Source organism: Perissodus microlepis, chromosome 2 (assembly GCF_051167445.1).
Source record: "Perissodus microlepis isolate ML-2025 ecotype Zambia chromosome 2, ASM5116744v1, whole genome shotgun sequence".
In the NCBI taxonomy this organism is placed as follows: Eukaryota; Metazoa; Chordata; class Actinopteri; order Cichliformes; family Cichlidae; genus Perissodus; species Perissodus microlepis.
In genome coordinates, this window is record NC_140462.1 from 15,236,231 (window position 1) to 15,250,540 (window position 14,310).

Here is a 14,310-nt window from a genome sequence, read left to right on the forward strand (position 1 = left end):
TGCTGATTTGCTTATTCACAGAGGCAAGCCTGCTGGTGGAAACGGCAGAGAAATGAACAGACCAGAAACGCTGGATCAACAGTTTGAGGCTCCTGTTTATTCTTTATAAAACAGCACTTCTCAAGTTAAAGCCACCATGCACCTGCAAGAGATGACTGCATTAGCTGGGACTACTTGCATGCATTTGCTCGCCTTTGGAACAAGCTGTGTACAAAAAGCACCAAAGAAGAGGGGAAGTGCAATAATAACTGCTTTTTTAAAACAATTTAAACAGTTCCCTCCTCTTGTGGAAAGAGACAGAAATGGAAAGTGCAAAATGACGGTCAAAAATCATAAATATTCAATATCATATTCAATTTGGAAATTTTTGGCCCTTTACTATGTGGATTTGTATCATTAAGAGTAATATGGTATCACTGTGAGAATAAAGCATCACTGTACAGCTTTTTGGGGATTTTTTTTTTGGAATAGTTATTAAAGTGCATACTGCTGCATAGTTACAGGAGCCATCTTCACGTTATCATGCACGTTATCATATTTAGAGATGTAGGGCATAGCTACAAATAATCATCGTCCTTTAATCCACTACCTGATTTACTCTGAGCTGGCTGGAGCAGCCCCTGCTTGGCCCCACAAAGACAAACTAAAATATAATAAATCCACTGAGTGGTCCAGCTTTTTATTCCTCAGTATAACTTGCTGATTTGCTAAAGATTAAATGGTTAACTTGCTGCATGCAAACAAGAATGTAAGAATCAAGTTAGCCCATATTGATTATTTGTCTTTCGCAGTAAAAGTCAGTCATATGAAATGGTAGTTTTGAGCTGAACTGGGAGCCAGTTTTACCTCACACAGCTTAACAAATATTTAAACAGTCTTTTTATAGAACAAATTAATGTGAAGCAGTTTAAACATTCATTTAACTTACAGCTATTTTACCAGTGGGGCTTTTGAATAGGGTGGGGTGTCACAATGTTATTTCTCTGCTGACAGTATAGACCATTACCCGTCACTTAAAACATCACAAGATCATTTGAGGGGAAAGCATGACTAACAATATCATATGTTACATGATAATAATCCGTCTAAGTGTTGCAGCCCTCGGAAAAATGAAACACTTGTACAAAAATTCAGGATGACAGCTGTGCTACAATTTTCTGCTCATTTCTCCTGCTTTTTTGTTCTATTCATACATTTTGCTTGCCATTAGTTTCACGTATGTCTCCAATTAAATTACTAGCATGTTTAAATGTCTTTAAAGAGACAGAATTATTCTGTTTATGCTGTGGACTGTATTATCGCTTAAACTCACTGATTTTTGACATGATTAAAATTTTACATTAGCGCTCACAACATAATGAAAGCAGTTTATTTGGTCAATCAACACTTATCAGCATTCTAATACTGTCTTTCCTTTGGAATTTTTTATGAAGTGTATATTCCATGTGGTCTATTATTTAGTACTCGGATCAACAAAGTATAGCATATTTCCATAAAAGAACAAACAAGTGAATCTCCCATTACATACAGCCTCCATGCTGTGCTGTGTAGAGCAAAAAACTGTGTTTACTCTCCCCTCAAAGCAGTGCCATTCAGCCTCCCAAGAAATGCTAGTTTATGTTAAAATATGAAGCCAATCTACAAACAAGGTGGAATGTTTTAAAGTCAATGAGCGAAAACAGAAAACCTCACAGAAACCTGAATAAATGTATACGCTTTAAAGCTAGCATTTTAGGAAACTATTTAAAGATACACTGCAGAAACCCTGTCTGAGCAACATACGGCCAACGAAGATGCATTAAGCTTGAAGTAGATAATAAATGTTTTTAGGTTTAAGGTAAACATTGACTTGTCTATTACGACCAATTGTAAACTTGTAAAGTGATGGCAGTGTCAATTTAAGACATAAAATACAGTTTACTTCCCTGCCTTAGAGAATAACAGAACCTTTGACAGGCAGAATATTGTGCATAATAGAGATGCTGGTGAAGTGGCATCATCTCGCTACCCCGTGTCAGTGTTGTTGAGTTTGGGTGGCATGATAAGGCTTTGGGTGCTGACTGTGTGTTTGCTGTGGGCGCCGTTTGCATTGCATTATGAAGAGAGTGTGGAGGTCTTTTAACGGGTTTTCTTGTGCTCCACCATGCTTGTCCCTCTCGACTTGTTCAGCATCACAGTGGCCTGAAAGGAGAAAGAACAGGAGAGAGAGAGCTGATGTGAGTGCTTGCAGTGTTCACTGACTTCAGTTCTGGTTGCTGTATCCATCACCATTTTTAAACTCTGCCAGCGATGGCACGGTCGAGGAACTTGTAAGGAAAGCGAACTCAAGATTCAAGAATGGACTTCAGACAGCCTCTGAGGGCTGGAACACTTTCATTTTCTGTTTCAGTCCTTTTTCATGTTGGATACATACATCATACATTTTTATTTATATCTGTTCTTAATAATTACCATTGTTCAGCAACAAATATCTGTGAAAGCATTACAATAATCCACAAAGAGCACCATCAAACTGGCCTTCAGTAGCTCATTATTGAGGCTTCGTGGGTCACACATTTACTGCATGGTCATGGTTCAGTCTCACCTCTCTTATCAGCTCCGTTACAAGAAGTAACAGTCGAGCCACTTTCAGAAAACAAGCCCTGATAAGTCTGCTGTATGTAGGCCATCAAGCTCCAACACAGTCTGCAAATAATCCCCCATCTAGAGTGCGGGCGAACGGATGCACCCTCTGAAACAACATCCCACCCCTACACCGGGTAGGGTGCAGGAAACAGGGGTGTAGCACCCCGTCCACTCCCCTCCCCCATTGGTGTCCCCAGTGTTAAGACTTTCTGACACTCATGTCCACGTCATACTGGTCTGCTGTGGTAAAGGCGTGAACGCAACGCTGTCCATAGACTAGTAGATCTAACTCACCTATGGCCATGAGGGTAGGGACGGAAAGAATGAGACCACAGATATGAGCAGCGGAAATTAGCTTCCTCTGGAGCAGGGGTATCAACATAAGGCCTGGGGGCCAGAACTGGGCAGGCAAAGTCTCATGTCTAGCCCACTGATGGCTTTGAAACAACTAAAGGATAGCATTAATTTTCATAAATTTCGCAGCGCTTCCAACTGATAAGGGACCTTCCCCACTGCCATGTCTGGGCAGAGAGCTACTAGAACTTTTGTAATTTTACAGATTACATGTGTACATATAGTTACACACGTAATCTGTAAATATACATTTTTATTTATTCATACTGACAGATTACTTTCATTTACTGCAGCAGCAATTTTTTATCATTAAAAAAAACTGATGTTCTGCTGAAAATGCACTTCTTTTTCTTATATTAAATAGGATTAAATGTCTAATTAAATGTCTGTACACTAATAGAAAAGGAGTTTTGCTGGTCTGTCCCACTTCTTATCAAAATGGGCTGTATGCAACCCACAATAAAATGAGTTTTGACATCCCTGCTCTGAAGGGTGTCCGGGTTCTGCTTTAGAGATGAGCAGCTCAGTCAGAGCAGAGCTGCTACTCCTACACAGCAGGTTGAGGTGGTTCGGGTATCTGACTAGGATGCACTCCAGGTGAGGTATTCTGAAAGGAGACCATGTAGCTGACCTAGGATGACCTATAAAAAAAAAATTGGCTCGAAGTCCCTCAGAAGAGCCACAGGCGAGAGTCCAGTGGGCTGGATATCCACTTCATGCTGCCACCAGCCAGGTGAATGAAGGCAAGAAAATGGGAAGGGTTTAAACTTCTCCTCTCACAATTCCTGCCTGGTAAACAACCAAAGCCAACGATGTTAATGTCTTTGTGGAGAAGCCAGAAAACACATGCAGCTATCTCCATAGGTCAGTCACATTTGTGTGCAGTTTGTATCAACTACAAACAATTTTGCTTTCTCACGTGGTTAAAAATAAGAAATAGTCATTTTTTTGTAATTTATCAGCCTTAAGTTAAGAAATGTGACTACAATATTTAACCACAGGAGAAGTTTAGAAGTTTACAGCTTTTTGGTGATTATCAAGTAATGAAGCAGAGTCGTTTAAACACTCAGTTTAACAACTTGAGGCGGTCAGCTTTCTAGCAGCCCACATAATTAACCTGTGATTTTCATGTAGTCACACCTGTGTGGTCCCATATTCTTTTTGAAGGAATTTATAATTTTTGTACAAAAAAATGATGCCTGATGTTTCTGATTCTGTCATTTTTTAAATACATTGAATGTTTTTCCTTTCTTCACCACCTCCTTATCAATTTTCCGATTAAAATCAATTCTCGCTTGAATAACAAGATATCGATTTATTAAAATCCAACTTTTAAATATAAATTTATTTTGCCAGAAACACCAGAATCTCAGGTTAAACCTCAAAAAATTTCGACAACCACCAAACAACTCAAACAGTAAATGAGAGCAGGTACAAGGATTCCGCACAAAGACGTAAACACAAAGCGCGGACCCACCGATGCAGAGTCAGTGAGATGTGGCTTTCTCACCTGACGGCACATACACGGACACGCCGCTGGGGCTGAAAGACAACAGCTCACAGATTCTGATGCGTTGGCGGGTCCGCACTTTGTGTTTACCATTTTTTTGCGCTAGATTCTGAAGCTGCAGGTTTTGTCTCTCTCCAACCAAAATTGATTGAACCAGCAGCAAAAGAAGACCTAAACTAAGCTTCACATTTCGCTTCACATAAACATCGTCATGAATTCCCTCTTACTTTTGCTTCCACCATGATAAAAATCACACTTCCTGCACAGCTCTCTCTCTCTCTCTCTCAGTGTACTTCAAGAACAGTTTCCCATCTAAAAATCTGTTTTCTGCATTATTCACTTGTTTATTAAGCACCAGTCTACTGTTGTTTACAGCACTGTCGCTGTTTTTTATTTAATTTAAATGATTTCCAACAAGAAAGCCTAATTTCTGCTGTTCAATACTGAAGAAAGTTAAACTTTTTAAAGTTATGCGAAATTGCAAAATGCATAGCTGAGTCTCTAATTAAACCTCTGCAAACCTTTGCTCTGCTTCACTTCAGCAGCATCAGGTAATGTTTGTTGATTCATGGTTTTCTTCCGTTTTTGTTCTACTGCCGAATATTTTTAAGGTTGTAAAAAGCCAGGCCAGGAAAATCCCCTTTGGGGTTGTGTCAGGAAGGGTCTCCAGCATAAAAACCTGACAAATCAAACATGCAGCGCTACCCATACAGACCCCCTTGTTAATAAGCAAACAGCTGAAAGTAACTTCTACTTTTACAGGCATTTCAAACTTTCAGACTTCACGTTACCAACACTTTTCAAGATCAGCTTAGTGAGGGAGCTCCACTTAGTGTCCTCGTTGCTAAAGTTTTTCAAGTTTACTCTGAAAAGGTTTGAACGCACTTTATCTAGGCTCAGGAAAACTCCTCGGGCACAAACGCTTTAACCAGTTTGTGAACTTTCCCCAGATCCCTATCACACTCACACTGTCAGTGAAGCATTTAAGCTTAACATAGGACAAAGCTATCTGCTCAGACACTTAAACCTCTAAACTAGCACTAAAGTGGAAATTCACACTATTAAAATGTGTTGTATAAGCCGTTTTTATTTAGAGAACCAGACTTTTTATTTTTAATCCTGGTGGTTTTGTTGCTCTCTACAACACCAAGCGCTCCCTCTAGTGGCTGTAACTGGTGCATTACACTAAAACAGAATCCAGCAATGAAAGCTTTGAGACACAAACGCCTCTCTTCCTTTATTCTCACCTGCTCCAGAACGACGCCGGCAGCCTGGTCGATGGCTCCTCCCACATTTCGGTACCGACCCGAGTAGCGGATAAAGGCCCACGTCAGCATGGCCACCATGACCGCACCAAGAGTGCAGTCACAAAACATGGCGAAGGTGGACAGGCCGATAAAAAGAAGCAAGCCAGAGAGCACGTAGAGGAGGCACACCAGGACAAAGAGCACAGCAGGAGTCCGGAAGGCGCTGAAGAGGTTTTTGGACTTTGAATACAAAGAGAAAGAGCAAGTGATCAGGAACAAAACTGAAATTAAATCATGTTTGACCACGTTTTACCTTCATTAATTGATTTTTATACTTAGATAATAAAAGAGGGTAAAACAAACCACTCTTTACCTCGTTGTGCTTCAGGTATGACTCCCACATTTCCAATAGCTCCGTTTCCAGTTTCACCTGGTAACGGTTACAAAACTCCTGTCCGCCCATCTTCTTGGTGGATGCAAAGACGTGAAGAGCCTCCCGGAAGAAAAAGTGATGTTTCTCTTCCAGGGAATCTGGAGAAACATAAGGCAGGTCTCCTCCACACACCTTAGTAAAAGCACAGAATCATAAAGAGGGAGGGTGTTTCAAATTCAACATTACAGATGATAAATGTAACCCCCTTTACTCTGTAGATTACTGAGGCAACAAGCACTTTAAAGTAGTGACTAATGGGAATGATAATAATCAGGGATCACCACAGAGATTAACATGAACTCACCTTCTCCATGTTCCTGTAATACTGGTCTTTGGCTGACGCCACAGCTGCCAAGTTATTGGCCTCTGCTGTGGCCTGGTGAGACAGACACACACATGGTAAAGATGATAAAGAGTGACCTACTCAAGAGCAAAACTAAGTGCCTGGTCAAACTGGCGTAAACAGTATACGTACCATGAGCATAGTCTTTGGCTGCGGTAGGTCTTCTCCCTGATAAATCTTGATATAAACCTGGTGACACAAAACAGAAAGGACTGTTCAGACACAAATATGGAGAACTCTGAGTAGAGAAATCCATGACAGCAGCTGTCTAGAGAGACAATCATCTACTTTGTAAGAGCTTACCCAGGAACCATATAATCCACTCACACACACATCTGTTCCACAGGTACTGGCAAGATGGAGGTACCTTTTTTTTTTCTTCTTAACATAATATAACCATAACTTGAAATAGATTAGACCTTCTTTTGTGCCTGTGAGATGAGCCACAGATGCTGACCGTGTTGGTGTAAATGTAACATACAAGGAAAAAGTTTAATAAAACTTAATTTGAGCTTTTTTAAATATCCTGGTGGCTCTTGAAATCACAATTATGGCTTTCTCCCCCCAGTGGGGACAGGCTCCAGCGCCCTCGCAACCCTGAACTGGGTAACTGGAATAAGATGGGTGGGTGGACTTCCTTACTACTTACTTCCTTACATACTTGATCTTGGTAGCTTGAAACCTGTCCAGAGCCACTGTTGAGATTCCTGCTAACTGGCAAGACATGTTTCTATTTCTACAACTGCAAAGCAGAAGGAAAGTTTCTAGAAGTAGACGAGTTGTTTGAACCATAAAATCATAGACTAATATTTAGTTACAAAAAACATGAGGATTTTGTGCCTTTTCACTGTGATCTATAAACAGTAATAGACACAGGATGGCAGTAGACTCAAAACATCTGGCAAATTTTAAAGGAAGTGGGCTAAGGCATGTTTTCCATTGCCCCCCCATTGTTTCTTTTTAAACCCTGTCTCTAGCTCAGGTGAACAGCTTCAAAATGAGCTTCTTTATACTCAGAGAAAAAGAAAACTTCAGAGCATGTAAAGTAAAGCAAATATTTAACATTTCTAGCCAATGAACTAAAAAAAAAAGGGGCCTGTAAATATCTGATTGTGATCTCACCTTGAAAAACTCGAGCAGGCCGCTGCATGTGACTTTGTTTCCATTTATTTCTTTCTCCACCAGACGGTCTGGATGCAGCAGTTTGGGAATCAAAATCTTCAGCTGGTCTCTGAACTCAGGACCCACATCTGACAATAAATAACAATAAATTTATAACAAAAATCTAAACTCAGGAGTGCACTCTGCTGAAGGCCATCCAACTAAAAATATCACAAAAACCCAAGGACCTTACCGCAGAGCTGTCCCTTAAAGGCAGGACTGGTGGCAACTTTTAAACCAGGGTGAGGTAAGAGGAAGCAGGATATGTTGGTGAAGCATGAACGAATGTGCTCCCTGACTGTTTGCAGCTCCTCGTGTTGAGCCTCCTTAACCTAAAAAAACCAACCAACCAAGCAAACAAACAAATAAAAAACAAACAAACAAGCACTGCTGAAACTCATTATTTCAGATCAGTTACATAAAAATTCACAGCCACAGTGCATTTATGATACTCTGCCAAATCATCAACACGTGGCTGGTACCTGTAACCGTTTATCCAGGAATTGATTCCCGCCTTTGAACCCGTAGCTGTACTCGTAGGGAAAGCTCCAGTCCCTGATCAGAAACATCAAAGACTGCAGGAGGAGAGAGAACGTGTTAGAGAACAAGAGAACAAAAAACCCACAGATCACTGAATGTCGTTGTTTCTCATACCTGAAAGGGCTTCTGAAATATCTCATCCATGGCGAGACGACCATACTCGGTGAACAGCTACAAGGAGAAAGAGGAGGAGGCGATGCCCATAATGGAAAGTTAACAGTGAAATTAAAAAGTGTGGCACATGACTAATGTTAGACAGTGAAATTACTTCCATTAGATGCAGAAAAACTTCAAGTATGAAATAAAACGCATGAGCATAACAGAGTACACCAAACAAAACTGTTTAAAAGTTGATTCCTTAAAGTAGCTGCTGTGAATGAATGAATACAATATCAGAGCCAGCACCACGAGGAAAGTATTATGTGTGAGAGTCTAAGTCTAAACAGTAACTAGATTTAATCATTTGGAGCTTAAAATCTTTGGTGGGATTTTCCAAACACCAATCGAAACTGACCTGCAACTGCTGCAGGTCGTCCTCCTGGATGTTCTGTGAGAGATTGTAGAGCTAAACAAGACAAAAACATGTTGGCACACTTTACAACAGTATCAAGAAAATACTGATTTAGTGATGCTCAGAGCAGATCGTCACCTGTATGGAGCTGGTCATAGTGCTGAGGGCAAAGATGGTGGCACAGTCCTTCACAGTGGACTGGTCGTCAAACGCTCCCTGAGTGTCCATCAACACCACAGCCACCTGCAGCAGCAGAGAGGGAGAAGATACGCAACACGGGGTAAATGTAGGAATCACGTGCTATGACATGTGCTCAGATTTTAGACTGGCTCCAGTTTCGCTCTGAAACCTCAACAAGCTCAGTGCAGTGGCATATGAAGCAGTTCTCCACCAGCTGCTGGTACAGCTTGCAGCGGTTCAGAGAGCAGAACTACCATCGCAGTTCAAGACAGTGGCGTTAGAGGGCATCTGGCTGCAAGATAAGAGACTCTGCATGATATTGAGGACCTGGGCAGTGAGCCAGACAGGAGTGAAACATAGAATGAAAAGGTTTTGGACAAGCCAGTTAGCAGTAATGATAATTTACAAATAATACTGAGGGGATCTTTCACAGTAACCTGACCAAATATGGCGATGGATGAGAAATTAGACATAAAAACATTTCTAAAACAGGTTTGCCAAATATACTTTAACATTCCTTAGTGGACCTAGGCAGCTTGGCAAAGTTAACTCTATGTGAGCGAAACACTGAATACAAGGAGGCACAATACTCCAAACAGTAATGTGTATTAATGAGTCACTGCATCTGAATCACTGCCCAACCTTGCTTTCATTCATTCAACTTTTATACTGATCTGAGGTGTGGCAGAGAAACTGAAATATGCAGAACATGCATGCAGAAATGAGGAATGCAAGGAACTTAGAAACAAAACATGATTATAGAGCAGGGGTGGGCAATCTCAGTCCATGAGGGCCGGTGTCCCTGCAGGTTTTAGATGTGTCCTCGAACCAACACAGCTGATTTAAATGGCTAAATTAGCTCCTCAACATGTCCTGAAGTTCTCCAGAGGCCTGGTAACGAACTAATCATGTGATTCAGGTGTGTTGACCCAAGGTGAGGTCTAAAACCTGCAGGGACACCAGCCCTCGTGGACTGAGATTGCCCACCGCTGTTATAGAGCTTACAGATGTCTGACCTCTAACCTTGAGGTCAAGGTCATCAAGGTTGTGATTGGGTATAAAAAGTCCATCTTAGAGAAGCAGAGTTTCTTTAACGTAATTTTTTATTTTTACATTAAAATGACAATAAGAAAGTCACCAGATTACCTGTTTTGACAGTTAGGGGAAAAAAAATCCTCCCAGAACAATTGCTTTCAGAAAAAGCAGCTAAAGACGCCTGTAGGCAGATGAACCGCTTGGTCTAAATTTAGAAGACTGCTTTTAAACTTTGCTGGAGGCTGACAGAAACCAGCTCATCTCTTTGTAGCAGTGACATTTGCAGCATGCAGGGATCTGTCCACTGCACTTATAAACCTTTGTTATATAAAATACAAACCTACAAAATGTTCTTTATTCTTATACAGCTAGAGTAATAAAGTCATAAGCACAGACTAAAGGTTAGAGGAAAGGCTGAGACCAGCAATTACTGTGGCACTGAAAATCTAAAACAATGAATGAACATCAACTCAATATTTCAATATGTATTGAATGTATTCCATTAGTAAATCTGAGTGCGTACATGTTTACTCTCTTAAAACAAATAATCACACATAAATGTTCGAGTACCTCTTCACCATCGCTCTTTTGGACAAGGAAAACTTCGCTCCACAGCTGGATGCCTGATGTTTCCGGTTCTGACCCTCCTCTCCAAGAAAACCCGGTCAGAGGCTCGTCATCGTTACCCATCCATTTCTCCTCGTCCTGATACAGAAATGCAAACTTCACTTTTAAACCCCCATCACAGCAAAGCCGAGGCCTTCAGGTAAAGCTTCGGTGCTATTCACTCAGCCATAACCTAAATTATGAATGGAGATCCCAATTGTTTTGAATAATTTACATAACAAATTAGTACCCAGTGGAGTGTAAAGTGTTCAGTGACTGAAAGATGTCATAATAGTCATGTTGTGAGGCCAGACGGTGGCACTATGGTAAAAGTAATCAATAAAAGTAATAAAGTTAAGAGAGGGCATTCACAGACTCTACTCCTTAGTGGTCATGGCAAAATTCTCATTTACTCCTAGTCAGTAAACTAGTTAGTTCACATGTTAGTTAGTCCTCATGCAATCCACACACCAGGACTAATTCTACAGGTTATCACACCTTTAGGACAAAAATCAGTCTCTAGCATCCTGCTCTGAAGCTTAGCTTCACACAGCATCTGATACTGTAAGTGCACTTCAGCTGATCTCTGAAGTGAACTTCAGCTGATCTTACAGAGATATGGTGATGAGGTCCGCTGAAGGATCAGGTTACAGCACAACTCACCTGTCTGTGCATGTATCGAAGCATGAAGTCAAGCAGAAAGCTCTTCCCCTTCCTGAAGGCTCCGGCCACTGACACCACCACCACACGTTTGTCTCGGACCTTGGGGTTCAGCAGGATCTGACTCAAAGCATTGATCTCCAAGGTGAAAGAGTGATCGTCCTTACAGACATTGACAATCTGAACTGGGCCTGGTTCACTCCCCATTATTCTTGATGTTCTGGTCCCTGTGCGAGATCACAAACAAAGAAAAGCCAAAACAAAATCAACACTAATTATTAATTTTTTATAATTGAATGTTTTTCTTTTTTCTTGAAAAAAAAAGAAAAAACAAGTTTATACTATGCCATTCTTGAACAGTAAATCAGAGAAAAACTCATGAAGCAACAGATGAAATTCACCTGTGACACTGCCACATGCAACATGGCACGATATACTCCAACATATTGGGCAATAGATTGGTGCATCTTAGCTGAACATTATTATATAGCAACAATCATACTACTTGGAACATTAAATTGTTCTTGGTATTTCACAAACTGCTGATCTACTGGGATTTTCCCACATAACCATCTGTAGGGTTTGCAGAAGATGATATGAAGGATCTTCAGGAAAAAGAGAAACTATTCAGTAAGCAGCAATGTGCTTGGTGAGGCTGGAACAGAAAAACAAGACTGTCTGGAGATGACAGGAAGACATCAGTAATAAGCATTTGTTACAACAAAGGTATGCAGAGGAGCATCTATAAATTTATCTTGTCATCCTGCCATCACCCCAACCGGTTGCGGCAGATAAATAGGAAACAGGGGCTACAATTCACAGAGGCTCAAGAATCTTGCCGGGGCTGATGACGAGTCTCGATTTCTGCAGCAAAATTTGGATGGAAGGATCAGAATTTGGCATAAACACCAATAAAGCACAGATCCATTAACAGTTCCAGCTGGTGGCAGTGATGTAATGTTGTGGGGGATATCTTCTTGGCATAGTCTCCCCTCCTTAGGGCCAGCTGAGCACTGTTTAAATGCCACAGCCTTCCTGAGTGTTGTTGCTGACTATGTCCCTCCCTTTATGAACACAGTGCAGTGCATCCACTGATGGCCACCTCCAGCAGGATAATGCAGCATGTCACAATGCTCAAATGATCTCAAAGAAGTTTTCTGAACATGACAATGAGTCCATATTTGGCCTCTACACCATATTGAAGCCAACAGAGCACCTTTAGGATGAAACAGGAGATTCACATTATGGATGTGCAGCCAACAAATCTGCAGTAACCGTGTGATGCCATCATGTCAACATGGACCAAAATCTCTGAGGAATGTTTCGAGCACCGTTATATGCCATGAAGATTTAAGACAGCTCTGAGACCAAAAAGAAGGTCAAACTCAGTAATAAAGTGGTCAGTGAGGGTAGTAATAAACTGATTTTTAAATTCTGGGCCTCTGTATGTTTTTTGTTTTGTTTTTTTAATCTTCTCCTTTTTTCCAGGAAAGTGGTTCAATTGTCTTTACAAATAAATAATACCTCAACTGTATTAAAGCCTTTCAGTTATTTGTTGCACTCGTTTTGTAGATTTTGCCCACAAAAACCTGATATACCGAGTTACAAAATCAGCCAACATCTTTGTGCAATGCTGATACAATCCTATGACATTTGTGCTAACAAACTAGAGAAGCTAACGAGAAAATATCTCCTATGTCTGCCTATCACCAGAAAAGAAATCATTCAAAAATGTGTTCAAGTTGGTCACGAGAAAACTATTAGGAAAGCTTCATTCATCATTAGTTATAATTATGATGACAACAGACTTCTCTAGCTTCAAGCTTCACTAAGACTTTACTTATGCTTCCTGGGCTTGCTGACAGAAATCAGGCATGCACTGGTCCCTCCATCAGGGACAATATCAGGCTCTGTGTGAAGCTGACGGAGGGCTCCTCTTATGGGTGTCACGCTGCTTTGCCTGAAGCATGCTTTCCCTGCTACTCTGATGGTTTCAATACACTCCACTGTCGCTGATTTTGCGCGGGGTGGATGTCTTCTCCCGCGATGAGTAAGACAGGGAGGTGTCTGGATACAAGTTCATAATACCCAGAAAGCAGGCTGCTTTCGGTTAAAGCTCACTGCCTCAAAGGTGTGGCGGTGAGGAGCAGCATACCAACCATTTCTCAGCAGTGACTTTGTTCATACGCCTCGATGCTAACAAGCAGAAAAAAATATACAGTTCAGACAAAATCTTCTTGCACTTTGCAATCTAAACACGAGATAAACTAAGTTTACGAGACTGATCTATGATGAAGCTACATGATATTAGCGCTAAACTGACAGCACTGCAAAGAGCACAGCTAAGCCGAATTGTACTGACATCGACGCCAACTTCTCCGAAAAGCTAAATAACAAACTACAGCTCGCAACCACTGAGCTAACATACAAGTTAACGGATGCAGCTAAATTCTTGTGTGGCTACAAGCTTTCAAACACCAGCAAAACGATGACATACGTTACCGTTGTTAGCTAAAAAAAAGCGTTAAAACATCTGAAACTAGCTTTTAAAAACGCTTCTGCGCTCTTTAGCTCCTGTTTAGTGATTTAATGTTACCTTTGGTGTCTCCAAACGGCTTCAGCACAGTCTTCTGAGAGTCGCCAAACCAGAGAAACGTAACTTTTTACACTGGCATGAAAACAACCATGAGAACTTTTTTCCATCAACAAACTTCCACACACTTCCTGCCTCCAGCCTGCGAAACGCCACACGGGAAATGTAGTTTTAAAACAGGTTTCCCTGCCGGCGCTACAGTGTCTCTGTGAACTACACGTCCCAATCAGCCAAATGTCCAACAGCTCTGGGAAATGTAGTTTTTACCGTCAAGTTACGAATACGGAACTACCAGACAGGTAATGTAAAACAGTGCCGGGTGTTTTGCGTTTATACAAATGATAGCCTAAGGATTTGCGCAGAGGACACCGAACAGACATAGCAGGTTTGCAAAAGGGCTTTGTTTTGTTTTGTTTGCGTTGTTTTTCATTGTCATATATGTGTGTCTGCGTTAAGTAAGCCGTGGCTGTTGCGCCCTCTCACGGTGCAGCCGATCACTGTTTCTAAAGCCA

General features: G+C 41.1%; 1 protein-coding gene across 1 annotated transcript; it reads right to left on the bottom strand.

Moving 5' to 3' along the window:
* Positions 1 to 75: 75 nt before the first annotated feature.
* LOC146392549 (atlastin-3-like) lies at positions 76 to 13,935 on the bottom strand. The gene is made up of 14 exons (XM_084949396.1): positions 13,802 to 13,935; positions 11,209 to 11,432; positions 10,510 to 10,644; positions 8,863 to 8,967; positions 8,728 to 8,778; positions 8,328 to 8,384; positions 8,156 to 8,248; positions 7,867 to 8,005; positions 7,635 to 7,762; positions 6,645 to 6,701; positions 6,474 to 6,545; positions 6,110 to 6,301; positions 5,737 to 5,976; positions 76 to 2,181 (listed from the first exon to the last, which is right to left on the bottom strand). Exons 2-14 carry the CDS (start codon positions 11,410 to 11,412, stop codon positions 2,119 to 2,121), a joined length of 1,536 nt encoding a protein of 511 aa, XP_084805522.1. The 5' UTR covers positions 11,413 to 11,432; positions 13,802 to 13,935; the 3' UTR covers positions 76 to 2,118.
* Between the last annotated feature and the right edge of the window lie 375 nt (positions 13,936 to 14,310).

Coding starts and splice junctions, on each gene's coding strand:
- LOC146392549 (XM_084949396.1), bottom strand. CDS start 11,412: ATGGGGAGTGAACCAGGCCCAGTTCAGATTGTCAATGTCTGTAAGGAC. Junction 6,702..7,634: donor GCCTGCTCGAGTTTTTCAAG/GTGAGATCACAA, acceptor TTGTGTCACCAG/GTTTATATCAAGATTTATCA. Junction 2,182..5,736: donor CCGGCGTCGTTCTGGAGCAG/GTGAGAATAAAG, acceptor TTCTCCTTTCAG/GCCACTGTGATGCTGAACAA.